This window comes from Rana temporaria, chromosome 12, assembly GCF_905171775.1.
Source record: "Rana temporaria chromosome 12, aRanTem1.1, whole genome shotgun sequence".
NCBI lineage: Eukaryota > Metazoa > Chordata > Amphibia > Anura > Ranidae > Rana > Rana temporaria.
In genome coordinates, this window is record NC_053500.1 from 134896148 (window position 1) to 134922028 (window position 25881).

Below are 25881 nucleotides of genomic sequence, written 5' to 3' on the forward strand. Positions count from 1 at the left end.
TTTACGGCGTTTGCGTAAGTCGTTCGCGAACAGGGCTTTGCGTAAGTTTTACGCCCAGATACGAGAATCTGGGCCTGACTGTATCATATGCTATTTTTTTTTTTATATAACCCGTAATCCTCTAATAATATCCATATTTCTTTATGCAGTACAGTACTGCTGTAGGATAGCTTTTCCACTTGTTTGGTAACGCAGCCTTCTCCTTGCAAGCCATACGTGCTAAAGTCTTTTAATTCTTTTCTTAATCTGTCTTGCAATTGAAACCATGTAGCTCTGAGAAAAGAGAGAGGGGGGGATCTATTTTCTTGGCATCAGAGTAGCCATTTTTCTATAGCATTAAAGCCTTCCTTTTTGCGCTCTCCGATCATTTTTGGACCCGGCTAGACAGCCTGACCTAGCATGGCTGACCCCCATTTAGCGAGTCGTGTCCTAGCATCCTCCTCCTCCTCCTGTGTGTGGACAGATAGCTGTCTGATCACGTCGACAGGGCTTGTCAGGGTTTCGCCGTTTGCGAGCGCTCGTTCCCCAACCCTCAAACTTGCAGCCAATTTTTGTTTCTTGCTTGTGACCCTGCAAAGCTCCGAGTAGCAGCTGCTCTCTCGATCAGTTGACCTGGTAAGATGAGCCTTTCCATGAACTGCAGTGGGCGTCCGCATCGGTCGTTCGCCTTACAGTGAGATGAGATGAGTGTCCCTTAAATAGATGGGGAAGGCAGAGCTATAAAAAGGGGGGTTTTGTGTGCCGCTTCTGCTCGTGTAGGAATTGGTCATCAGCCTTTTCGGATCTGTGTCTCGGGGGCAACGGACCTTAAAAAAACAAAATTCAAAAAGAAAGAAAAAAAGTGGGCGAAAGATTTGCCACGATCGGTGGGGCAGTACCCAAAAACCCGTTTCTACCTTTTGTGGAGACGACCTATCAGACAGCGCTGGCGCTAAGTTCACCTTCCGCCACCCCCGATCACGGCATCCTCAAGATGAAGTTGTATCCCACCCGGCGGTCGCGGAGCCTGAGGTCGACGCGGTCGGTGCATTTTCCAAACGAAGTCGTCTTCCTGGATCACATTCGTCAGGGTGACCTGGAGCAAGTTGGGAGGTTTATACGCGCTAGAAAAGTGACGCTGGATAAAATCTACCTAACAGGTGAGGGGCATCGATAGTCGATAGATATGGAGCTAACAGAATAAGGACGTTTTTTTGGGGGGGGGGGGGATTCGGTCAAACTGTTCCAGCAGGTAAAGGAAGCCTTGCTGACCATCTTTAAAAATAGCCACCAATGTTGCGCACCATGGCTCCCTGCCTCCAGGGGTTTGCCCACTCTTGGTCATAATTGTGAGCTCCAACAAGCTGGACCCTCTCCACCAATGACATGCGTTTGTAGGTGGCACTTGTTTGTTTGCTGCTCGGGAGTTGATAATGTTTACTTTTCAGAGGTACAAAAACGAATGCAAAACGTGCGTTTTACGACAATTTTTTTTTTTTTTTAATTGTGATACGGAACATCTGTAGATGTTGACCCAAAAAGGCTGATGGCACACGGTGCCAAATAAAGCATTTCTGTAGACAGCTATTCAAAAATACTAGCCACTATTTTTGTTGGGGTTGACCAAAATTTGTGAATATTCTATACCACCAAAAAAACTCTTAATATATTAAGTGATGATAATTGATCTGGGGACAACCTCAACCAATACGATGTGATAAAGGGATAAAGAAAAGTAGAGTCTTGTTTTAATCTGCTCAAAGAAAAATATTTTCTACAAATTTTGTAAAATTGTGTTCAATAATTCTAAAAACCTATCAGGTGTAATAAAGCCAGGCAAATGTAGAAACGTGTGCATTGTCTATATGTCTGTATATATTGTCTATATGTTAAGAGATTGACATATTTCTGTATAGGAAAGATATAGACGTGATAATATGTCATTATATTTATTGACTTAAATTAACGAAAATTGTGTTCAATAATTATAAAAGCCCAAAAAGGGGTGTAATATAGCCAAAAGAATGTACAACTTAAGCACTGTCTATATATTGAGATTCCGAGGGCCAGATCCAGAGAGAATTGGATCGGCGCAGCGTATCAGAGATACACTACGCCGCCGTACCTTACCTGGCGTATATTCGAATCCTCAGCGAGTTCGCGCCGTAAGTTACGGCTACATAGTGTATTTCTGGTGGCGGATTTCAAATGAAGCGCGTCCCCGCGCCGAATGAACTGCGCATGCGTCGTCCCGAAATTTCCCGCCGTGCATTGCGCTAAATGACGTCGCTAGGACGTCATTTTTTTAACTTAGACGTGAGTTACGTCCATCCCTATTCACGGACGACTTACGACGTTAGAAAATGCGACGGCCGCGCGTACGTTCGTGGATCGTCGGAAATAGCTAATTTGCATACCCGACGCGGAAAACGTCATTTAGGGCAATGCACGGCGGGAAATTTAGAAACGGAGCATGCACAGTTCATTCGGCGCGTGGGACGCGCTTCATTTAAATGAAACACGCCCCCTAATCGCTGACTTGAATTCCGCCGCCAGAGATACACTACGCCGCCGTAACTTACGGCGCAAAATCTTTAAGGATTCGAAATTACGCCAGGTAAGGTACAGCGGCGTAGCGTATCTCTGATACGCTGCGCTGATCTATTTGTATGTGGATCTCGCCCATTGTCTATATGTTAAGAGATTGACATATTTCTATATGTCTGTATAGGAAAGATATAGACGCAATAATATGTCATTATATTTATTGACTTAAATTGGAGGAAATTGTGTTGAATAATTCTAAAAGCCCAAAAAGGGGTATAATATAGCCAGAATAATGCACAACTTAAACACTGTCTATATATTGAGATTATATAAGTCTGTATAAGACCTATCTAGAGAGATATAGATATGATTATATCAGTCATTATAATTATTGACATAAAATTGGGAGAAAATTGTGTTCAATAATTGTAAAAACCTATCAAGTGTAATAAAGCCAGACACATGTAGAGACTTGTGCATTGTCTATATGTCTATATACATTATCTATATGTTGAGAGATTGGCAAATTTCTATGTCTGTATAGGAAAGATATAGACGCGATAATATGTCATTATATTTATTGACTTAAATTGGAGAAAATTGTGTTCAATAATTATAAAAGCCCAAAAAGGGGTGTAATATAGCCAGAAGAATGTACAACTTAAGCACTGTCTATATATTGAGATTCTATATTTCTGTATAAGACCTATCTAGAGAGATATAGATATGATTATATCAGTCATTATAATTATTGACATAAAATTGAGAAAATATTGTGTTCAATAATTCTAAATGCCCAAAAAAGGGATGTAATATAGCCAGAAAAATGTACAACTCATGGCCCGTACACACGGTCCAAATATCGTACGACTTTTTTCGCTTAATAGTCACAAGTAGAAATTAAATAGGTTACTAAAGTCACGAAAATTCCCGTACGACAGAAAAAAAAAATCGGAAGTGGTCATGTGTTGTAATGTGTTTGTATTGGCTTTTCGGACGACAACTATACTGACTAAACGAAAATCAATAGATTTGATAATTTCAGTGAATATATTCATTGACTAAAAATTGTAGAAAATTGTATTCAACAATTCTATGAGCCCAAATAAGGTGTAATATAACCAGAAGAATGTACGACTTGGGCATTGTCTATATATTATTGTCTACATATTGAGATATTGTGGTATTTCTATATACTATATATTTCTATATATTGTCTGAATGTTGAGAGATTGACGTATTTAATGTTTTTGTATATGTCTGCATAAGATGTATCTGCAGAGATATAGATATGATTATATCAATTTTTATATATATTGACTAAGAATTAAAAATAATTGTACTCAATTATTCTATAAGTCTCAAATAAGGTGTAATATAACCAAAATAATGTACAACTTGGGCATTGTCTATATATTGAGAGATTGAGGTATTTCTATATGTCTGTATAAGACATATCTGGAAAGATATAGACATGATAATATCAGTTTTACATATATGAGATTATTTTATTCTTCACTTGATGAGTTTATATTCCAAGGCTCAATATGCCCAATTTTGTTTATTAATCTGGTTTTGTCACACCCTATATAAGCTTTTATTCAATAACATTTTCTACAATTCTTTAGTCAATTTGTGAAGTATAATTTTCTTTGGTCTATGGGGACAAAATACACCTGGCCTTCTTTTTCTTCCTTATTTACGTCTATTCAAAAATATTAAAGTTCACTTTGTTGACCACTAACTCTATGGAGAGGTGCTGGATGCACAGCCAACTCAGCATTTTAAAAACAGTGGCTTGGTTGCCTGAAAATAACAATAGAGTTAAGCTGGGCTTTTTTCTCAGAGAATAGGTGCAGGAACTCACCTCTCCCAAGTCACCCCCTTGTCTCCGTCCCCTACCCACCTCCAATCACAGTCCCTTGTTTCCACCCCTACCCACTTCAAAGCACTGTCCCTTGTTTCCACCCCCCTACCCACCTCCAAGAACTGTCCCTTGTTTCCACCCCCTACCCACCTCCAAGCACTGTCCCTTGTTTCCACCCCCTACCCACCTCCAAGCACTGTCCCTTGTTTCCACCCCCTACCCACCTCCAAGCACGGTCCCTTGTTTCCACCCCTACCCACCTCAAAGCACCGTCCCTTGGTTTACACCCCCTACCCACATCCAAGCACCGTCCCTTGTTTCCACCACCTACTCACTTCCAATTACTGTCCCTTGTTACCACCCCCTGCCCACCTCCAATCACCGTCCCTTGTTTCCACCCTCTACCCACCTCCAAGCATCGTCCCTTGTTTCCACTCCCTACCCACCTCCAATCACCATCCCTTGTTTCCACTCACTACCCACCTCCAAGCACTGTCCCTTGTTTCCACCCCCTACCCACCTCCAAGCACTGTCCCTTGTTTCCACCCCTACCCACCTCAAAGCACCGTCCCTTGGTTTACACCCCCTACCCACATCCAAGCACCGTCCCTTGTTTCCACCACCTACTCACTTCCAATTACTGTCCCTTGTTACCACCCCCTGCCCACCTCCAATCACCGTCCCTTGTTTCCACCCTCTACCCACCTCCAAGCATCGTCCCTTGTTTCCACTCCCTACCCACCTCCAATCACCATCCCTTGTTTCCACTCACTACCCACCTCCAAGCACTGTCCCTTGTTTCCACCCCCTACCCACCTCCAAGCACTGTCCCTTGTTTCCACCCCTACCCACCTCAAAGCACCGTCCCTTGGTTTACACCCCCTACCCACATCCAAGCACCGTCCCTTGTTTCCACCACCTACTCACTTCCAATTACTGTCCCTTGTTACCACCCCCTGCCCACCTCCAATCACCGTCCCTTGTTTCCACCCTCTACCCACCTCCAAGCATCGTCCCTTGTTTCCACTCCCTACCCACCTCCAATCACCATCCCTTGTTTCCACTCACTACCCACCTCCAAGCATCGTCCCTTGTTTCCACCCCCTTACCCAAATCCCAGCACCATCCCTTGTTTCCACCCCCCTACCCACCTCAAAGCACCAAGTTGACTTTGTTGACCACTAACTGTATGGAGAGGTGCTGAATGCATGGCCAACTTATCATTAAAAAACAGTGGCTTGATTGCCTGAAAATAACAATAGCATTAAGCAGGGTTTTTTTCTCAGAGAATAGGTGCAGGAACTCCCCTCTCCCAAGTCATCCCCTTGTTTCCACCCCCTACCCACCTCCAAGCACCGTCCCTTGTTTTCACCCCTTACCCATATCCAAGCACCATCCCTTGTTAGCATCCCGTACCCACCTCCATGCACCATCCCTTGTTTCCACTCCCTACCTACCTCCAAGCACCGTCCCTTGTTTAAATCCTTGTTTAAAAGGCAGAAATAGGGAAATCCTGAAATGTCCAACAAGAAAGTGGAAACAGAGTAGGGAAAGGAAATATTAATTGCGATCCCTATATTGTGTCTCCCAGGCATGGGTGCTTTGCATGAAGCTGTCCTCTCTGGGAATCTGGACTGCGTCAAGTTGTTGGTGAAATACGGAGCGGACATCGAACAGAGAGATGAAAACGGCTGGACCCCTCTGCACATGGCATGTAGTGACGCACATCCGCACATTGCCAGGTGAGCTCTGTGATGGTATGAAATCGAACTTCTTACTGTATGTGTTGTAAGAATGGGCGTGGAGTGCAGAAAGATAAGTCGATAAAGTGGCTAGATATAAATTATTCTTTTTTATTAATAGGCAGTAACCAACATGTTATGGGAGTTTCCAAATCCTCCTTATTTAGGGCTTCAGATACCATTCTACTTAGAGGCGAGAAACTTGAAGGACTGGTGTCACATACCTTTCATGGTAAGGGGGCAGGCTCGGAGAACAGTAGCTATAGCAGTAGAAAGGCTCCCACCAACCAGCACAGAAGCAGGTCAGCCTGGAAGATGAAGCGGGCTCATCTGAGGTTGAGGGTTCAAGTACTAACTGGCAGAGATGTATTATGGCCTAGGCCAACAAGGCCCAGGCCTAGGGCGGCTCTTTGTGGGGGGCGGCGAAAAAGCAGGTACACAGCCAGGAGGAGGAGCCGAGGAGAGACACAACCGAGAGAGCCGTGCTGCACAGTAACCAGGAGGTAAGGGGGGGGGGAGCAGATACGAGGTGAACGAATGAAGTGATGGGAGAGGAGAGGGGAAAGATGCTCTGTCCCCCTGTGCTCATCCCACCCTGTCCCTCTGTGCTTATCTCACCCTGTCCCCATCCCACCCTGTCCCCCTGTGCTCATCCCACCCTGTCCCCCTGTGCTCATCCCACCCTGTCCCCCTGTGCTCATCCCACCCTGTCCCTCTGTCCTCATCCCATGAAAATGACAGGACGAGTCTTAAAAAGGAAGGGGTGCGTCATATATAAAGTAGGGGGTGCGTGAGTTTCACCAGGCCTAGGGCAGCACAAAACCTAAATACACCCCTGCTAACTGGTATTCACCAGAGCTCCCGAGGGTGAAGATGAGTTTTGCTGTGTGTTAGTACCAGGTCGCGGTCCTCAGGATTGCCCCACCAGGAAGTGAGCAAGCTGAGGTCTAGTAGCAGATCTAGCAGGCTGGGATCAAGCAGAAGCATAGTCAGTAGGTCAGACAGACCGCTGTCTAGCATCTCAGGTGGCACAGCAAGAAGAACCACAGCCAGGCACCACAGATGTCACTGGTTCAATTCTGGACCCTGACATTGCCTGATGCAGAGCAGTTTCCACTCAAGCCCCCTAGAAGTTGAGAAAGGATCTGCAAGGGAGGTGGAAAGTCACAAGTGCTAGGGTGTTGACACTGTGGACTGGAACTTGTACTTGGTAGTACACTGAGGATGAGCTTAGTTAAGTTAAAGTCACATCCCAAGCCTGGTCTGGTAACCTCCAAGTGGGATGGCACCAAGTTGTAGGCAGGATCAGAGTCAGGGACAGTCAAAGGTTAGCAACAAAGGGGCAGTGAGGTATGAATTCACTAGACAGGACGAAGTCGGTAATCCAGGTAGAGGTCAGTAGCAGAGATAGACAGCAAACAAAGCTGACAAGGGTAATCCGAAAGTGAGGTCAGGTGAAAGCTGGGTCAATCGCAGAATTGGAATAAGTATCAGTATCAAAAACACTTGTCAGGAGTCAACACCAGATCTGTGTGGCTACGCTTAGAAATTGAGATTAGACTATATATAGTAAATTTATTATTAGTAATTAAAACAAAGAGCATCCACACACCAGCAAAGCGAAGCAAGCAAATGTGATGATACAAGTGAACAACAACCATATACCCAAAAAGCCTATTGCATTAGGGTTTGCACCCCAAAGCTCAAACACACGTGTGTGTCTATATATACTGTATATAGCACACAGATCTCCCTGCTGGCATAGTGAAAGAGTAGTGCTGCGCACTATGTGACTAGGGTGTGCCCAGGCACATCCGGAACACCCTGTGCACACCCCTATAAGTAACAGCAATGGGATGGGGAGACGTCTGATGTGTTGAAAGGACCTCTGATGTGATGGGGGGGACCTCTGGTGTGATGGGGGGAACCTCTGAGGTTATGGGAAGAACTCTGATGTAATGGGAGGACCTCTGATGTGATGGGAGGACTTCTGATGTGATGGGGAGACCACTGATGTGATGAGGGAGTTCTTTCATGTGAAGGAGGGCTCTGATGTGATGGGAGAACCTTTGATGGGATGGGGGGACCTTTGATGGGTTGGGGGGCCTCTGATGTGATGGGAGAACCTTTGATGGGATGGGAGAACCTTTGATGTGATGGGGAACCTTTGATGGGATGGGGGACCTCTGATGTGATGGGAGAACCTCTGATGTAATGGGGGACCTCTGATGTGATGGGGAACCGCTGATGTGATGGGGGACCTCTGATGTGATGGGAGATCTTCTTATTTGATGGGAGACCCCTGATTTGATGGTTGAACCTCTAATAAGATTGGAGACTTCTGATGTGATAAAAGGACCTCCGAGGTGATGGGAGGAACCTCTGATGTGATGGGGGGGGAACCTCTGATGTGATGAGGAAGTCCTTTCATGTGAAGAGGGCTCTGATGTGATGGGAGAACCTTTGATGGGATGGGGGACCTCTGATGTGATGGGGGACCTCTGATGTGATGGGAGAACCTTTGATGTGATGTGGGAACCTTTGATGTGATGTGGGAACCTTTGATTGAATGGGGGAACCTTTGATGGGATGGGGGACCTCTGATGTGATGGGGGAACCTTTGATGGGATGGGGACCTCTGATGTGATGGGAGAACCTTTGATGTGATGTGGGAACCTTTGATGGAATGGGGGAACCTTTGATGGGATGGGGGACCTCTGATGTGATGGGGGAACCTTTGATGGGATGGAGGACCTCTGATGTGATGGGGAACCGCTGATGTGATGGGAGATCTTCTTATTTGATGGGAGACCCCTGATTTGATGGCTGAACCTCTAATAAGATGGGAGACTTCTGATGTGATGAAAGGACCTCCGAGGTGATGGAAGGAACCTCTGATGTGATGGGGGGGAACCTCTGATGCAATGGGAGGAACTTTTGAAGTGATGGGGGGAACTTCTAAAGGGATGGGGGGAACCTCTGATCTGATGGGAGGACCTCCGATATGATGGGGAGACCTCTGATGTGTTGGGGAAGTCCTTTCATGTGAAGAGGGGCTCTGATGTAATGGGGGGGTGGGGGGGTCTATGGTGTGATGGGGTGAAGTTAATTTAATCAAGGCTGTTGTGTTCATCGTCCCAGGCTCAGGTTTCCCATTGATAAGTAACATTTACATTTTTTTCATTTTTAAACTGGGGTGCCTTGAGATTTTACTCACTTTTATAGGTTGCCGCGTCTGAAAAACAATTGGGAAGCGCTGCAGCTGCACTAACAGATACTAAAACATATCCTTTTTATGTGCCTCGTTATCTAATTATGAGTCACCTTTTAGCTAATATAATCCTATAAAGCACTTTTGGTATTAGCGATAATCTTTGTCTGTTCCTACTTTTGCTCCATGTATTGTTTGCGACTGTACAGTCCTGTTGTCTCCCATGTTAAACGTCAGTCTAGTCATGGGCACAGTGAGGCATGGACACAGTGAGGCATGGGCACAGTGAGGCATGGGCACAGTGAGGTATGGGCACAGTGAGGCATGGGCACAGTGAGGCATGGACACAGTGAGGCATGGACAGGGACACAGTAAGGCCCCGTACACACGACCAGATCTATCCGCTGGGATTGATCCGCGGATCAGTTCCAGCAGACAGATCCGGTCGTGTGTAGGCCCGAGCGGACATTTTCCAGCGGATAAAAATCCAGCCGATGGATTTCCAGCGGATAAAAATTTCTTAGCATGCTAAGAAATCTCTCCGCTGGAATCCTGTCCCTCGGACTTATCCGGTCGTCTGTACAGACTCACCGGATAAGTCCGCCCGATCCCCATCCCTCGCATGCGTCGAAAGTGATTCGATGCATGCGTGGAAGTATTTACCTTCCAGGGTCGCGCACGTCACCGCGTATGTTTTCCGCGGGGATTTTGATCTGATGGTGTGTACAAGCCATCAGATCAAAATCCGGAGGAGGAATGTCCGCTGGAAACGGTCCGGCGGATATCCTCTCGTCTGTACGAGGCCTAAGGCATGGACACAGTGAGGCATGGGCACAGTGAGGCATGGGCACAGTGAGGCATGGGCACAGTGAGGCATGGACACAGTGAGGCATGGACACAGTGAGGCATGGATACAGTGAGGCATGGACACAGTGAGGCATGGACACAATGAGGCATGGACATGGACACAGTAAGGCATGGACACAGTGAGGCATGGGCACAGTGAGGCATGGGCACAGTGGGGCATGTACACAGTGAGGCATGGACACAATGAGGCATGGACATGGACATAGTAAGGGCTCTTTCACACGGAGTGGATCCGTAATTGATCCGCTCTGTTAGCCCGTTTGGCTCAGCGGGGATTCCTCCGTAAATCTCCGCTGAGCTGTCGGCGGACAGGGCGGTCCCCGCACACAGTGCAGAGACCGCCCTGTCTCTCCTCCGCTCTCCCCTATGGGGAATCGGATGAATACGGGCCGTGTGTCCGTATTCATCCGATCCGTTCCGCCGGACGGAAGAAAAATAGGGTTTTCTTCCGTCCGCAAAAGCGGATCTTTGCGGACGCGGATGGTTGCGGACGTTAGCGGATGCATCATGCGCTAACGTCTGCAATCCCATAGGGCTTCATTACAAGTCCGTAAACGGACTTGTAATAAACGGACCGTTTGTCCGTATTTGTGAAAGGGCCCTAAGGCATGCACATGGATACAGTGAGGCATGCACATGGACACCCTAGGCTTATAATCGAGTCAATACGTTTTCCCAGTTTTTTGTGGTAAAATTAGGTGCCTCGGCTTATATACGGGTCGGCTTATGCTCGAGTATATACGGTACATTTATTTATTTGAGTACAGTGTTGCATGACCGCGCAATTGTCATGTAAAGTAACACAGTGCCGTATCGCAATAAATGGTCTGGTCATGAAGGTGGGGGGGGGGTAAATCTTACAGAGGGCAAGTGGATAAGGGTCTGCCTGTGACAGCAGCCATGTGTTCTCCTGAAGGAGACTGGCCTGTCACGTCTTGACATAAGATCACTGTCACATTTTTTCCAAGTGATCACTCAAGAACAACAGCAGGTCACCTTTTTGGATGAGGCCGGAGGACTTCTCGTGAACCCGGCAGATGACAGATGTCTTCACGTGGGACCAAATTAAACAACAAAAAATACAATTCCCAAGAAGACAGATAAAAAGTTATTTTAGGTAATTTGTTCAAAAAGTTTATAATTATTTTAATATCTTCAAAATCTTTAAAGTCAAGTAGCAAAAAACGAACTAAAAGTGGAATTTCGGCAGAGGTATGAGTGACAGCTGATGAGTCAGAGATAGGGACTACTTATGGGGATTACAGGGGCTTAGGAGTTGCTACGGGCAGAGCGACGCACCCAAGTTGTCGCAGGGCTCGGTTACCAGAAGTGTGGGTTGCTTTCTTTTTAATGCCGGCCGGCAAGACTGTTTTAGCGTTTTACAATGCATCCGGGAAAGTATTCACAGCGCTTCGCTTTTTCCACATTTTGTCATGTTACAGCCTTATTTCAAAATGGATTAACCCCTTAACGCCCGCCGCACGACTATTTACGTCCGCAAAATGGCACGGACAGGCAGATGGGCGTATATATACGTCCCTGCCTTCTAGCGGGTGGGGGGTCTGATCGGAACCCCCTCCGCTGCGTGCGGCGGGCGGATTCCCTCGGGGAGCGATCCGGGACGACGGCGCGGCTATTCGTTTATAGTCGCGATCGCTCCCCGGAGCTGAAGAACGGGGAGAGCCGTATGTAAACACGGCTTCCCCGTGCTTCACTGTGGCGGCGTATCGATCGAGTGATCCTTTTTTATAAGGGAGACTCGATCGATGACGTCAGACCTACAGCCACACCCCCCTACAGTTGTAAACACACACTAGGTGAACCCTAACTCCTACAGCGCCCCCTGTGGTTAATTCCCAAACTGCAACTGTCATTTTCACAATAAACAATGCAATTTAAATGCATTTTTTGCTGTGAAAATGACAATGGTCCCAAAAATGTGTCAAAATTGTCCGAAGTGTCCGCCATAATGTCGCAGTCACGAAAAAAATCACTGATCGCCACAAATAGTAGTAAAAAAAAAATAATTAATAAAAATGCAATAAAACTATCCCCTATTTTGTAAACGCTATAAATTTTGCGCAAACCAATCGATAAACGCTTATTGCGATTTTTTTTACCAAAAATAGGTAGAAGAATACGTATCGGCCTAAACTGAGGAAAAAACTTTTTTTTATATATGTTTTTGGGGGATATTTATTATAGCAAAAAGTAAAAAATATTGCATTTTTTTCAAAATTGCCGCTCTATTTTTGTTTATAGCGCAAAAAATAAAAACCGCAGAGGTGATCAAATACCACCAAAAGGAAGCTCTATTTGTGGGGAAAAAAGGACGCCAATTTTGTTTGGGAGCCACGTCGCACGACCACGCAATTGTCTGTTAAAGCGACGCAGTGCTGAATCGCAAAACCTGGCCTGGGCATTTAGTTGCCTAAAGGTCCGGGGCTTAAGTGGTTAAATTCATTATTTTCCTCAAAATTCTACAGACAATTCCCCATAATGAAGTTTGTTTGAAATCTTTGGAAATGTATTAAAAATTAAAAACGAAAAAAAAAAATCCCATGTGTATAAGTATCACGGCCTTTGCTCAATACTTTGGTATGATGCTACAAGCTTGGCACTCCTATTTTTGGGCAGTTTCTCCCCTTCTTCTTTGCAGGACCTCTGAATCTCCATCAGGTTGGATGGGGAGTGTCGGTGCCCAGCCATTTTCAGATCTCTCCAGAGATGTTCAATTGGGTTCAAGTCTGGGCTCTGGCTGGGCCACTCACATAGGTAGATTCAGGTAGAGTTTGGCCGGCTTATCAGTGGATAAGCCGACCTAACTCAGAATCTACGCCGCCGTATGTTTAAGCGTATGCTCAAACAGAGATACGCTTAAACATATCTAAGATAGGCCGGCTTGCGCCGTCCTATCTTAGATTGCAATTTTTTGGATGGCCGCTAGGTGACGCTTCCATTGCGGCCGGCGTCGATTATGCAAATGAGCTTGTACGCCGATTCACGAACGTACTCCTATGAGGTGGAATAACACTGTTAAAGTATGGCCGCCGTTCCCGCCGCGAGGTTCGAATTTTTAAAGTCGTTTGCGTAAGTCGTCCGCGGAAACCTAGCTCTATTAAAACAATGGAAAGGGGGAAGCAGGGAGGGAGCATGGACTGGTGTATAAACTGATGGGTGGCATCAGATGGCTTTATCACTTTGCCCTGAATTGGCAAAGTATCTCTTTATATATGACTATACTTGACATTCAACACCACAATGTATCATTTCACCACCACCGTGCCATCAATTGTCGCCACTGTGCCCATCAATTGCCACCAGTTTGCCCCCTCAAAAATCGCAAGTTTGCCCCGTAAAATGCCACCAGATTGCCCCCCCACCCGGCACTTACCTTTCTCGGGTCAGCCATCCTCCCTCCACGCTCACTCGATGTCTTCTCCCTCCCTCGATGTCACTTCAGCCAATCAGGTTACCGCTGGCTCTGATAGACACTTCCAAAACCAACCAACTGCTGTTATTCAGATAGCCGGCGCTCATCAGGGGGCCGGCCATCTGAATAGTGGGCAGCAGCGGCGCCGGCAAAATACATAGATTCATGCAATGCGTGAATCTATGTATTGTTGACTTGAGTGACGGGTGCAGGAGAGAGAGGGGGCGACGCTCCTGCGCCCACTATGGACGCACCGCCACTAGACTCTGGCTTATTTTCGGGGGAAACGCGGTAATACAGTACCTACAGGTACCCTCAGGCAAAGCCTTTACCATTGCTGTCTTCACCCAAGTAAGTGACATCACCATTGATTGACCGTGTTGCTCTCTTGCTCCTCTTTGATTTGGCATAAACAGAAAGTTCCAGCTCTTACGTATTCGGTTCCGCTATCAGCAGCTGCGAATTTCTGATCTGTGTTGTTATCTAGTAACCAAATTGAAACAGTAACACGGCCTCTACTACTGCCTCCCTCTGTAATGTGACTGGGGAGGAAGACACGGAATACTGGACAGAGTAGATCAGCTTCCACATTCCATCTGCTGGGCGGTTTTATGGGCAAATTCAGGAGGATGGCGGTGTTTCCAGTTTCTGCTTGGTCATGTTTTCTTGCATTGGCGCCTACTATTAGTAACAACTGAACATGCCCTCTGCCCCCCCGGGAACACACCTCTAAGCCATTATAAGTTGATTATCGTGTCTTAGAAAGGTTTACAAGAGTGCTTTGATTGCAAGTGAAGGAAATAAAAGTAAGAGACTCAAGAGAAGCTCCATAACAGCTTAACATGAGAAATATTTTACATGACTTTTTTATTATCAGATTAACCTTTGCATTTTATTTATTGTAAGCTTAGACACGGATCAGTGTACATTTGTCTTGGCACCCCCAAGCTTGTCTGTTATCTCATATCCTGTATATATGGTTAAAGTGGAGCTCCAGCCTTTTAATGTTTATCATCCACTTAAGGACCGGACCAAACCAAGGGGTTTTTACAATTCGGCACTGCGTCGCTTTAACAGACAATTGCGCGGTCGTGCGACGTGGCTCCCAAACAAAATTGGCGTCCTTTTTTCCCCACAAATAGAGCTTTCTTTTGGTGGTATTTGATCACCTCTGCGGTTTTTATTTTTTGCGCTATAAACAAAAATAGAGCGACAATTTTGAAAAAAATTCAATATTTTTTACTTTTTGCTATAATAAATATCCCCCAAAAACATATATAACATTTTTTTTTTCCTCAGTTTAGGCCGATACGTATTCTTCTACCTATTTTTGGTAAAAAAATATCGCAATAAGCGTTTATCGATTGGTTTGGGCAAAATTTATAGCGTTTACAAAATAGGGGATAGATTTATTTATTTTTTTTATTTTTTTTACTACTAATGGTGGTGATCAGCGATTTTTTTCGTGACTGCGACATTATGGCGGACACTTCGGACAATTTTGACACATTTTGGGACCTTTGTCATTTTCACAGCAACAAAAATGCATTTAAATTGCATTGTTTACTGTGAAAATGACAGTTGCAGTTTGGGAGTTAACCACAGGGGGCGCTGTAGGAGTTAGGGTTCACCTAGTGTGTGTTTACAACTGTAGGGGGGTGTGGCTGTAGGACTGACGTCATCGATCGAGTCTCCCTATAAAAGGGATCACTCGATCGATGCAGCCGCCACAGTGAAGCACGGGGAAGCTGTGTTTACATACGGCTCTCCCCGTTCTTCAGCTCCGGGGAGCGATCGCGATGGAGCGGCTATAAACGAATAGCCGCGCCGTCGTCCCGGATCGCTCCCCGCGGGAATCCGACCGCCGCATGTAGCGGAGGGGGGGTCCCCGATCGGACCCCCGACCCACGTCTAGGCAGGGACGTACAGGTACGCCAATGTGCCTGTACGTGCCATTCTGCCAACATATATGTACATGTGGCGGTCGGGAAGTGGTTAAAGGTCAGCAGCTACAAAAAGTATAGCTGATGACTTTTAATAAACAGACACTTACCTGTTCAACGGTCCAGCGATGCGGCCGCACGGAGCGTCGCTCCTCTCTCCGCTCCTCTCCTCTGCGCCTCCATTCACATTCTTCTACTGGCAAGATTGCCAGTACTTCCACTGCCATTTCCCTGACATAGCCTTTTATAGGCCAGCAGGGGGATCCACCTGTCATCTGATGTGCCTCTGGCGGACATTTCTTCTACTGGCAAGATTGCCAGTACTTCCACGGCCATTTCCCTGACAACGTGTCAGCGGGTATACAACTGCTTTAACCACTTGACCACTGGGCACGTAAACCCACTTAATAACCAGACCAATTTTCAGCTTTCGGTGCTCTCACAATTTGAATGACAATTACTCAGTCATACAACATTGTACCCAAATGAAATTTTCGTTCTTTTATTTCACACAAATAGAGCTTTCTTTTGGTGGTATTTAATCACCGTTGGGTTTTTTATTTTTTGCGCTATAAGAGAAAAAAGACTGAAAATTCCTTAAAAAAAAATGAATTTTTCTTTGTTTCTGTTATAAAATTTAGCACATTTTGTATTTTTTCTTCATTCTTTTGGATAAATGTGAAAGATGAAGTTACACCGAGTAAATAGATACCCAACATGTCACCCTTCAAAATTGCACACGCTCGTGGAATGGCGCCAAACTTCGGGAGAAATTCTGCCCTATCATTGGTGTCATTGGGAGGAATTCTGCCCTTCATTGGTGCCAATGAATAAAAAAGCCCCCCAAGGGCCAGATGAAATCAAGCAAAGGGCCACATCTGGCCCCCGGGCCGCAGTTTGGAGACCACTGAGCTAGTGCATTGTTGGTTCACTTACCTTTTCCTCCTATTTCCCTTCTAAATGTTTGCATCCACTTACTGTTGACTGGTACTGTGTGGACGGTCTGTTGCGTTCAGCGCTGTGTCACATCGCACCGCAACCAAAATAAAAGACCGTTGTCTGAGAATATAGGGCGCGGAGCTAGAAGGTGGAAAGAAGAAGTGGCGTACGTATTAAAAGTTACAGAAAAGCTTACTCAAGCTATCAGATTAAAGTTGTCTGAAGATGGAAATCCCCTTTAAAAATAACGCGGGGTGAACAATGCGGGACATCGGAACGATGTCACTGTGTAACCATAAAGCAATCCCTTAATCCGTCTAAAACCCCACACAGGAACTGCCCAACTAGAGAAAGCAAGAAGCCAAAAAGGAACGTTTATAACTCATCCAGGCCGGTTGGGTGCTATGAAAAAACTGCAGCCTGGGCCGTTACATTAATTACTGAGATGAGATGGACAAATGAATGGGGAGTCCCAATTTTGTTAGAGATCCGCCATTCGTTTATTAGTACTTTCCTGCTGCAGTACCCAAAATATGATTATTATAATAATACTATATTATTAGTTCAGACCTGATCTTAATGCCTCTAATACTAGTGAACTTTGTTTAACCACTTAAGCCCCGGACCTTTAGGCAGCTAAATGCCCAGGCCAGGTTTTGCGATTCGGCACTGCGTCGCTTTAACTGACAATTGCGCGGTCGTGCGACGTGGCTCCCAAACAAAATTGACGTCCTTTTTTTCCCACAAATAGAGCTTTCTTTTGGTGGTATTTGATCTGCGTTTTTTTTTTTTTTTTTGCGCTATAATCAAAAATAGAGCGACAATTTTGAAAAAAATGCAATATTTTTTACTTTTTGCTATGATAAATATCCCCAAAAAACATATATAAAAATATTTTTTCTCAGTTTAGGCCGATACGTATTCTTCTGCCTATTTTTGGTAAAAAAAAATCGCAATAAGCGTTTATCGATTGGTTTGCTTTGCACAAAACTTATAGCGTTTACAAAATAGGGCATAGTTTTATTGCATTTTTATATTTTTTTTACTACTAATGGTGGCGATCAGCGATTTTTTTTCGTGACTGGGACATTATGGCGGACACTTCGGACAATTTTGACACATTTTTGGGACCATTGTCATTTTCACAGCAAAAAATGCATTTAAATTGCATTGTTTATTGTGAAAATGACAGTTGCAGTTTGGGAGTTAACCACAAGGGGGCGCTGTAGGAGTTAGGGTTCACCTAGTGTGTGTTTACAACTGTAGGGGGGTGTGGCTGTAGGTCTGATGTCATCGATCAAGTCTCCCTATAAAAGGGATGACTCGATCGATGCGCCGCCACAGTGAAGCACGGGGAAGCCGTGTTTACATACGGCTCTCCCCGTTCTTCAGCTCCGGGAGCGATTGCGAGGGGGTGGCTAGAAACGAATAGCCGCGCCTGTACCGGGGGGGTCCCGATCGGACCCCCGACCCGCGGAAAGGCAGCGACGGGCACGTCGTTCTGCCTGTCCGTGCTATTTTGCCGGCCGTAGGTCCCCTGGACCCCAAACTTGGCACACATGTAGCCACACTCTTCCTCTACTTCCTGTACAAGTGTTTGTTGTCTGGGGGACCTACGGCTGGGGAGCACCGATTTTTCAAAGCCGAGCACCCCTTACATAGACTCCCATGTTAAACGTCAGTCTAGTCATGGGCAGTGAGGCATGGGCACAGTGAGGCATGGACACAGTGAGGCATGGGCACAGTGAGGCATGGACACAGTGAGGCATGGACACAGTGAGGCATGGATACAGTGAGGCATGGATACAGTGAGGCATGGACACAGTGAGGCATGGGCACAGCGAGGCATGCACATTGACACAGTAAGGCATGGACACAGTGAGGCATGGACACAGTGAGGCATGGACACAGTGAGGCATGGATACAGTGAGGCATGGACACAGTGAGGCATGGACACAGTGAGGCATGGGCACAGTGAGGCATGGACACAGTGAGGCATGGGCACAGTGAGGCATGGGCACAGTGAGACATGCACATGGACACAGTGAGGCAAAGTGAGGCACAGTGAGGCTTGCAGATGGACACCCTAGGCTTATACTCGAGTCAATACATTTTCCCATTTTTTTGTGGTAAAATTAGGTGCCTCGGCTTATATTCGGGTCGGCTTATACTCGAGTATATATGGTAATTGGTTGCACCAGAGATTTTTATGAAAAAAAAAATAGTTTTATGTTTATATTTTTCTAATTTTACTTCACCAACTTAGACTATTGTGTTCTGCTCCATCACATATAATTCAGATTAAAAAAACATTGAACTAAAGGCTGTAATGTAACAAAATAGCCAAGGGGGGTGAATACTTTTGCAAGGCACTGTATACTGCGGTCAGCAAGTGGGTAAGCTGCAAATTATTACATTTTGGTTTTTGGGTTTAGATCATTTTTAATATTCATAAAATATTACTGTAGTATAGAAAATGTATACATTTATTATTATTTTAATACCGTGGTGTTCTGATGCCAATTGTTGTGCCAATCTCTTTTGCCCATGTAGCCTTGGCGGTCTGTGTTTGTATCGCACGTGAAATGACAGATGTAGGATTGGGGTTGCAGCAAGGGCATGCCCTTACGTTGATATATTTGGACTTTGCACCCTTCTTTGCCATGTTGGGTGGTACGCGATGGCATGGAGCCCTCCGCCCCTTGTCCCTGGCTGTATGAATGCTGTGAAAAGCTTCGACTGGCATTTAAGACAATCCCTTTCAAGTTGATCTTGGGCAGTGCCTTGCCATTTAGTGCTGGGGGAGGAGAGGGCAAGTCACATTCCCAAGACATGTGTTGGGACCAGTTTAGCCTTTTCTCCCCCAGCAGCTTACCGCGGTCATCCCAGCTTCGCACATGAGAAGTCTACATGTTACTACGTCCCTATGAATGAGACAAAACTTTGTTTTTTTAGAGGGTTGGAACTCCTTTTAGGTTTTAGACCACGGTGGACCTTTTCTTCTGAAAATGCAAGTTGCCTGGCTGTTATGCTGATGAGCTAATGGTTTTCATAAATTAGCAAGGTGCGAGCATGCAGGTCCTGATTTTGCTTTAACCACTTCCATACAGGGCACTTATACACCTTCCTGCCCAGACCAATTTTTAGCTTTCAGCGCTGTTGCACTTTGAATGACAATTGCGCGGTCATGCTACACTGCACCCAAACTACATTTTTATCATTTTGTACCCACAAATAGAGCTTTCTTTTGGTGGTATTTGATCACCTCTGGGATATTTATTTTCTGCAAAAAAAAATAAAAAATGACCGAACATTTTGAAAAAAAAAAGTTTTTTTTTGTTTCTGTTATAAAACATTGTAAATAAGTACGTTTTCTCCTTCACTGATGGGCACTGATGGTACTGCACTGACGGGCACTGATAAGGCGGCACTGATGGGCACCGATAAGGTGGCATTGATGGGCACTAATATGTGGCACTGATGGGCGGCACGGATGGCCACTGATAAGCGGCATGGATAGGCGGCATGGATGGGCTAGGATAGGCGGCACGCATGGGCATGGATAGGTGGCACAGATTGGCACAGATAGGCGGCACGGCTGGGCACGGACGGGCACGGATAGGCGGCACGGACGGGCACAGATAGGCGGCACGGATGGGCACAGATAGGCGGCATGGATGGGCACTGATAGGTGGCACGGATGGGCATAGATGGGCACTATTGTATGTGTTGTACTAATGGATGCCAATCAGTGCCAAACAATGCCTGCCAATCAGTGATGCCCATTGTGGGCACTGATTGGCATTCATTGCGGCACTGATTGGCATCCATTTTCTGTGTCCTCCTCATCCCTGGTGGTCTAGGGTGGCATCCTTTATTTTTATTTTTTGAATTCCTGGTGGTCCAGTGGGCATCCCTGGTGGTCCAGTGGGCATCCTCGGGGGGGGGGGGGGCTGTGCTGATGATCGATTAGCACAAACCCCCCCCCCCCTGTCACAGGAGCAGCCGATCGGCTCTCCTCTACTCACGTCTGACAGACGTGAGTGAGGAAAAGCCGATTGGAGGTGATTGGAGGTGTTGGTGGCACCGCAGAGGGTGGGGGATGGAGACAGGGGTTGTTGGTGGCACCACAGAGGGGGATGGAGGCAGGGGGTGATTGGAGGCAGGGGGAGATTGTGGCACCGCAGAGGGGGGTGAAGACAGGGGGTGTCGGTGGTGGTGGCAGAGGGGGATGGAGGCAGGGGGTGTCGGTGGTGGTGGCAGAGGGGGATGGAGGCAGGGGGTGTCGGTGGCAGAGGGGGATGGAGGCAGGGGGTGTCGGTGGCAGAGGGGGATGGAGGCAGGGGGTGTCGTGACTAAATAATTTGCCCTTTTTATATCGAAAATAACAAAAATATGTTTTTTTACCTTAATATCTACCTTAAATCACATTGCTATTTGCCAAACCTACTTGTTTGTAGCCTAAATACTGAAACTTGCACCTAAAAATGTAATTTAGTAACTTTTGTGAAATGCCAGTAAAAATGTGGCTGGGCCAGTAAATTTCGGGTGTCGTGCCAGTAAATTTCAATCTGGTAGGTTGGCAACACTGGCGTTAATCCAATTTTTTTTTCTCCCTCTGAACCCAGGTATCTTCTAGCTCTTGGAGCGCAAAAGGATGTTGTGAACAGCGAAGGGGAGACGCCATCCGAGCTTATAGACTCTGACTGCGAGGAGTTAGTTCAGATCTTCTCCACGAAGAAGGGCGACTGATGAACCCTTAACAATTGACTACCAACCCCAGCAGAGGTGCATTTTTTTTTTTTTGACACGTGCTGCCCCCTGGTGGGAGCTGGTTGAGCAACACAGACTGCAGCGGATTTCTTCCAGAGCTCTTGCCCACTTAACCCAACTCACTCCCAAGCAGACACATCGTGCCACCTAGGATGGGCAAGGTGACCCGGCAGCAAGAGCGCGTGTCTCAAAGGTCTTCAAGAGGTCTTTAATTAAATAAAGCATGTTTGGATTCATTATGGCCGCCGCCAGTGACCCATTCACTGGTATAACTGGGTTGTGACTGTGCAGTCAAGAGGACAATACATTACCAAGGAAGGGAAACGCGTTACCTGATTTTCCTATACACGGGGCAATGTAGTTTTGTCTACTATGTTTTTTTTTTTTTTTTCGTTTTTTTAGAATGTACATATCTTTATACAAAATTGTGGGTGTACTAAGCAGTGTATTCTTTTATAACTCCACATTAACAGAACAGCTTTTGTTAGACAAAAAAAGCATAAAGATAAAAAAAAAAATGATAAAACAAAAAAAAAAAAATAATTTAAATATAATTGCTGACTAAAATGGTGCTTTTTGTGCATATGGGACACTTATTTTATTTATTGGCCCGGATTCAGGTACGACTTGCGCATTATTTGGCACAGGGCAACGATTTTGCCCTACGCCCCCGCAAATAATTTGCGCTGCCCTCGATTCACGGAGCAGTAGCTCCGTAAATTGCGAGGGCGCGCCCCGGCAAAATTGCCCGGCGTAAGCGCGCGCAATGTAAATGATCCCGCCGGGGGGCGGGAATCATTTAAATTAGGCGCGCTCCCGCGCCGAACATACAGCGCATGCTCCGTCGGGAAACTTTCCCGACGTGCATTGCGGAAAATGACGTCGCAAGGACGTCATTTGCTTCAAAGTGAACGTGAGTGGCGTCCAGCGCCATTCACGATTCACTTACGCAAACGACGTAAAATTCGAACGTCGCGACGCGGGAACGCCGGGTATCCTATAGTATTGGCTGCGCCTGCTATTAGGATGTGTAACCTTACGCGAAACCCGACGTACGCAAACTACGTAATTTGCGTACGCAGGGCTCGCGCAACGTTGTGAATCGGTGTTAGTATGCAATTTGCATACTATACACAGATCACAATGGGAGCGCCCCCTAGCGGTCATCGCTAGAATGCAGCCTAAAATCTGCGTGGCATAAGAGGCTTATGCCACGCAGATTTTAGGCTGCAGTCGGCGTAACGAGTTCTCTGAATCAGGAGCATTCGTAACGCCGGTGCAAGTCAGCAATTGCGCTGCGTAACTATGGTTACGCAGGCGCAATTGCTACCTGAATCTGGGCCTCTGTATTTTATCTATTGGTGGTGCCAATTTTTGTGCAGTTACTACACGCTAGACTTTGGGGGCCAGATCCACGAAGAAGTTACGTCGGCGTATCTATTGATACGCCGCGTAACTTCTAGGATGCCCTGTCGTATCTTTGTTAGATAGATCCGACTGACGTACGTCTTAGTACGCCGTCGGATCTTAGGTGCATATTTACGCTGGCCGCTAGGTGGCGCTTCCGTTGTGTTCCGCGTAGAGTATGCAAATTAGCTAAATACTCCGATTCTCAGAACGTACGTCCGGTCGGCGCATTTTTTTACGTCGTTTACGTAAGGCTTTTTTCGGCATAACGTTACCCCTGGGTCTATGAGGCGTACGCAATGTTAAGTATGTTCGTCTGGCCAGCGTCGATTTTTCCGCCGCGTACGTCGTTTGCGTAAAACATTCGCGAATAGGGCTTTGCGTAAATTACGTTCACGTCGAAAGCATTGACTATTTGCGACGTGATTTCGAGCATGCGCACTGGGACACCCCCACGGACGGCGCATGCTCCGTTAAAAAAAAAAAAATTTCATTTACGTGGGGTCAAGTTGAATTGACATAAAACACGCCCACATCTTTGTCATTTGAATTCCGCGCCTTTACGCCGAAACATTTACGATACGCAGCCGTAACTTTAGACGCAAGTGCTTTGTGAATACAGCACTTGCCTCTCAAAGTAGCAGCGGTGTAGCGTAACTACGATACGCTACGCCTGCTTAAAATTACGCCGATCTACGTGGATCTGGCCCTGGATGAGCTTACTTGGTTTTAGGCTAGGTTCGCATCTATGCTTTTGCAGAAACGTACTACAGTCCTATTAGCATGATCTCCTATGGGTCCCGTTCTTTTATATTTTGCTATAATAAATATTTCCCCAAAAAATGTAAAAAAAAATAAATAAAAAAATGTCTTCATCAGTTTAGGCCAATATCTATTCCTCTACATATTACTGATAAAAAAAAAAAAAAAAATCGCAATAAGTGCCAGGGCCGTCTTTAATGCTGCCCTGGGCCCTGTCATCATTGAGGGGCCCAAAAGCAGCTGCCCCATACTTGCCAACTCTCCCATTTTAAACTGAGGTTTTAGTTCAGTGCTGTGTCCTGATAGCCCAGCTCTGCCCTATTGTTGTGCACAGGTGACTCACCTGCAGACTCTGGCCCGGATTTACGTAGAGCGGCGTTTCTTTAGAGCGGCGTAGCGCATCTCATATGCGCTACGCCGACGTAACATAGAGAGGCAAGAACAGTGGCCCAGATTCAAGAAGCACTTGCGCCCGCGCAACCATAGGTTACGCAGCGCAAGTGCTTACTTGCTTCGGTGTAACGAGTGCTCCTGATTCAGGAACCTCGTTACACCGACTGCAGGCTAAAATCTGCGCGGCATAAGGCTCTTATGCCTCGCAGATTTCAGGCTGCATTCTTGTGGGGGCCGCTAGGGGGCGCTCCCATTGTGTATCAGCGTGTAGTATGCAAATTACATACTACCACTGATTCACAATGTTGCGCGAGCCCCAGGCTACTTTTAGCGCAAGGCTGCCCCTTCTAATAGTAGGGGCAGCCAATGCTAAAGTATAGCCGGCCTTCCCGCGCCGTGAAATTTGAATTTCACGGCGTTTGCGTAAGTGAAACGTGAATGGCGCTGGACGCCATTCACGTTCACTTAGAAGCAAATGACGTCCTTGCGACGTCATTTGCCGCAGTGCACGTCGGGAAAGTTTCCCGACGGAGCATGCGCTGTACGCTCGGCGCGGGAGCGCGCCTAATTTAAATGATTCCCGCCCCCGGCGGGATCATTTAACTTGCGCGCGCTTACGCCGGGCAAATTTGCCGGCGCGCCCTCGCAATTCACGGAGCTACTGCTCCGTGAATCGAGGGCAGCGCAAAATATTTGCGGGGGCGCAGGGCAAAATCGTTGCCCTGCTCCCCCGCAAATATCGCGCAATTCTACTTGAATCTGGGCCAGTATTTACAAAGCACTTGCTCCCTTTGTTGCGCCGGCGTAACGTAAATTGGCCAGGCGTAAGCCCGCCTATATCAAAATACGAAGTAAGTGGGCGTGATCTATTAAAATGAAGCGTGACCCCATGCAAATGAAGGGCTGAACGAACGGCGCATGCTCAGAATCACGTCGCGTATACTCCCTAAGATACGACGGCTCAATGCCTACGTCGTGAACCTAACCTACGCCCAGCCCCATTCACGTACGACTTGCGTAAACGGCGTAAAATACGACGGCTGTTCCGTCGTCCATACCTTTGCATACTCGCTTTGATATACAAGTGCTTTGGATGACACGCATTTTTCTGGAATGGATTATGCTCGTAATCCAGGGTACTCCTGTACATACCATAAAACGCATTTGAATATATGTAAAGTACGCTTTGACATGCATTAATTTATTTATTTTATGTGATACAGACCGATGTAAATTGCTTTTATGTGAAGAGTAACAATGTAACAGGATCCCAGCAGGTGTAACAATGTAACACATCCAGTATGTTTCCGATGAAATGTCACCAATCAGCACACCTGTGCGTTCTTCCTCCTGGACGTCCATTGTAATAAAATGCTGTTCTGAAGAATGAAGAAGAGTTTCTTTTATGTTTGTATTTCAGTTAACAAGATGGTTCTCCTGCCTTCGCTTGAATCAGAAAAGGGCCCGGCGACTCGCATGCTCTTGAATAAAAGTCCTTTATTTCGTTACATGGGCACAGGCTACACCGACGCGTTTCGGCTAAGAAGCAAAATGATACCCCAGCTCCACTGGGGTGGATTCAGGTAGGGGCGCCCACTACTACGGAGGCGCAGCGTACCGTTTTTACGCTACGCCTCCGTAAATTACTTGCGCTTCGCTTCATTCACAAAGCAGTAGCTCCGTAATTTGCGTGTGCGCTCCGTAAAACTGCCCGGCGCAAGCGCGCGTAATTTAAATGATCCTGTAGGGGGCGTGGATCATTTAAATTAGGCGCGTTGCCGCGCCGAACGTAGTGCGCATGCTCCGTCGGGAAACTTTCCTGACGTGCATTGCGGTAAATGACGTCGCAAGGATGTCATTTGCTTCAACGTGAACGTAAATGGCGTCCAGCGCCATTCACAATTCACTTACGCAAACGACGTCATTTTTAAAAATCGCGACGCGGGAACGACGGGTATACGTAGCATTGGCTGCCCCTGCTAATAGCATGGGCAGCCTTACGCAGAAACCGACGAACG

At 46.4% G+C, this 25881-nt stretch overlaps 1 protein-coding gene across 1 annotated transcript; it reads left to right on the forward strand.

The window, feature by feature from the left end:
• Positions 1 to 717: 717 nt before the first annotated feature.
• Positions 718 to 21841, forward strand: PPP1R27 (protein phosphatase 1 regulatory subunit 27). Its single transcript, XM_040330816.1, has 3 exons — positions 718 to 1139; positions 5985 to 6135; positions 21157 to 21841. Exons 1-3 carry the CDS (start codon positions 974 to 976, stop codon positions 21278 to 21280), a joined length of 441 nt encoding a protein of 146 aa, XP_040186750.1. The 5' UTR covers positions 718 to 973; the 3' UTR covers positions 21281 to 21841.
• The last annotated feature ends 4040 nt before the right edge of the window (positions 21842 to 25881 follow it).

Coding starts and splice junctions, on each gene's coding strand:
- PPP1R27 (XM_040330816.1), top strand. CDS start 974: ATGAAGTTGTATCCCACCCGGCGGTCGCGGAGCCTGAGGTCGACGCGG. Junction 1,140..5,984: donor GGATAAAATCTACCTAACAG/GTGAGGGGCATC, acceptor TGTGTCTCCCAG/GCATGGGTGCTTTGCATGAA. Junction 6,136..21,156: donor GCACATCCGCACATTGCCAG/GTGAGCTCTGTG, acceptor CTCTGAACCCAG/GTATCTTCTAGCTCTTGGAG.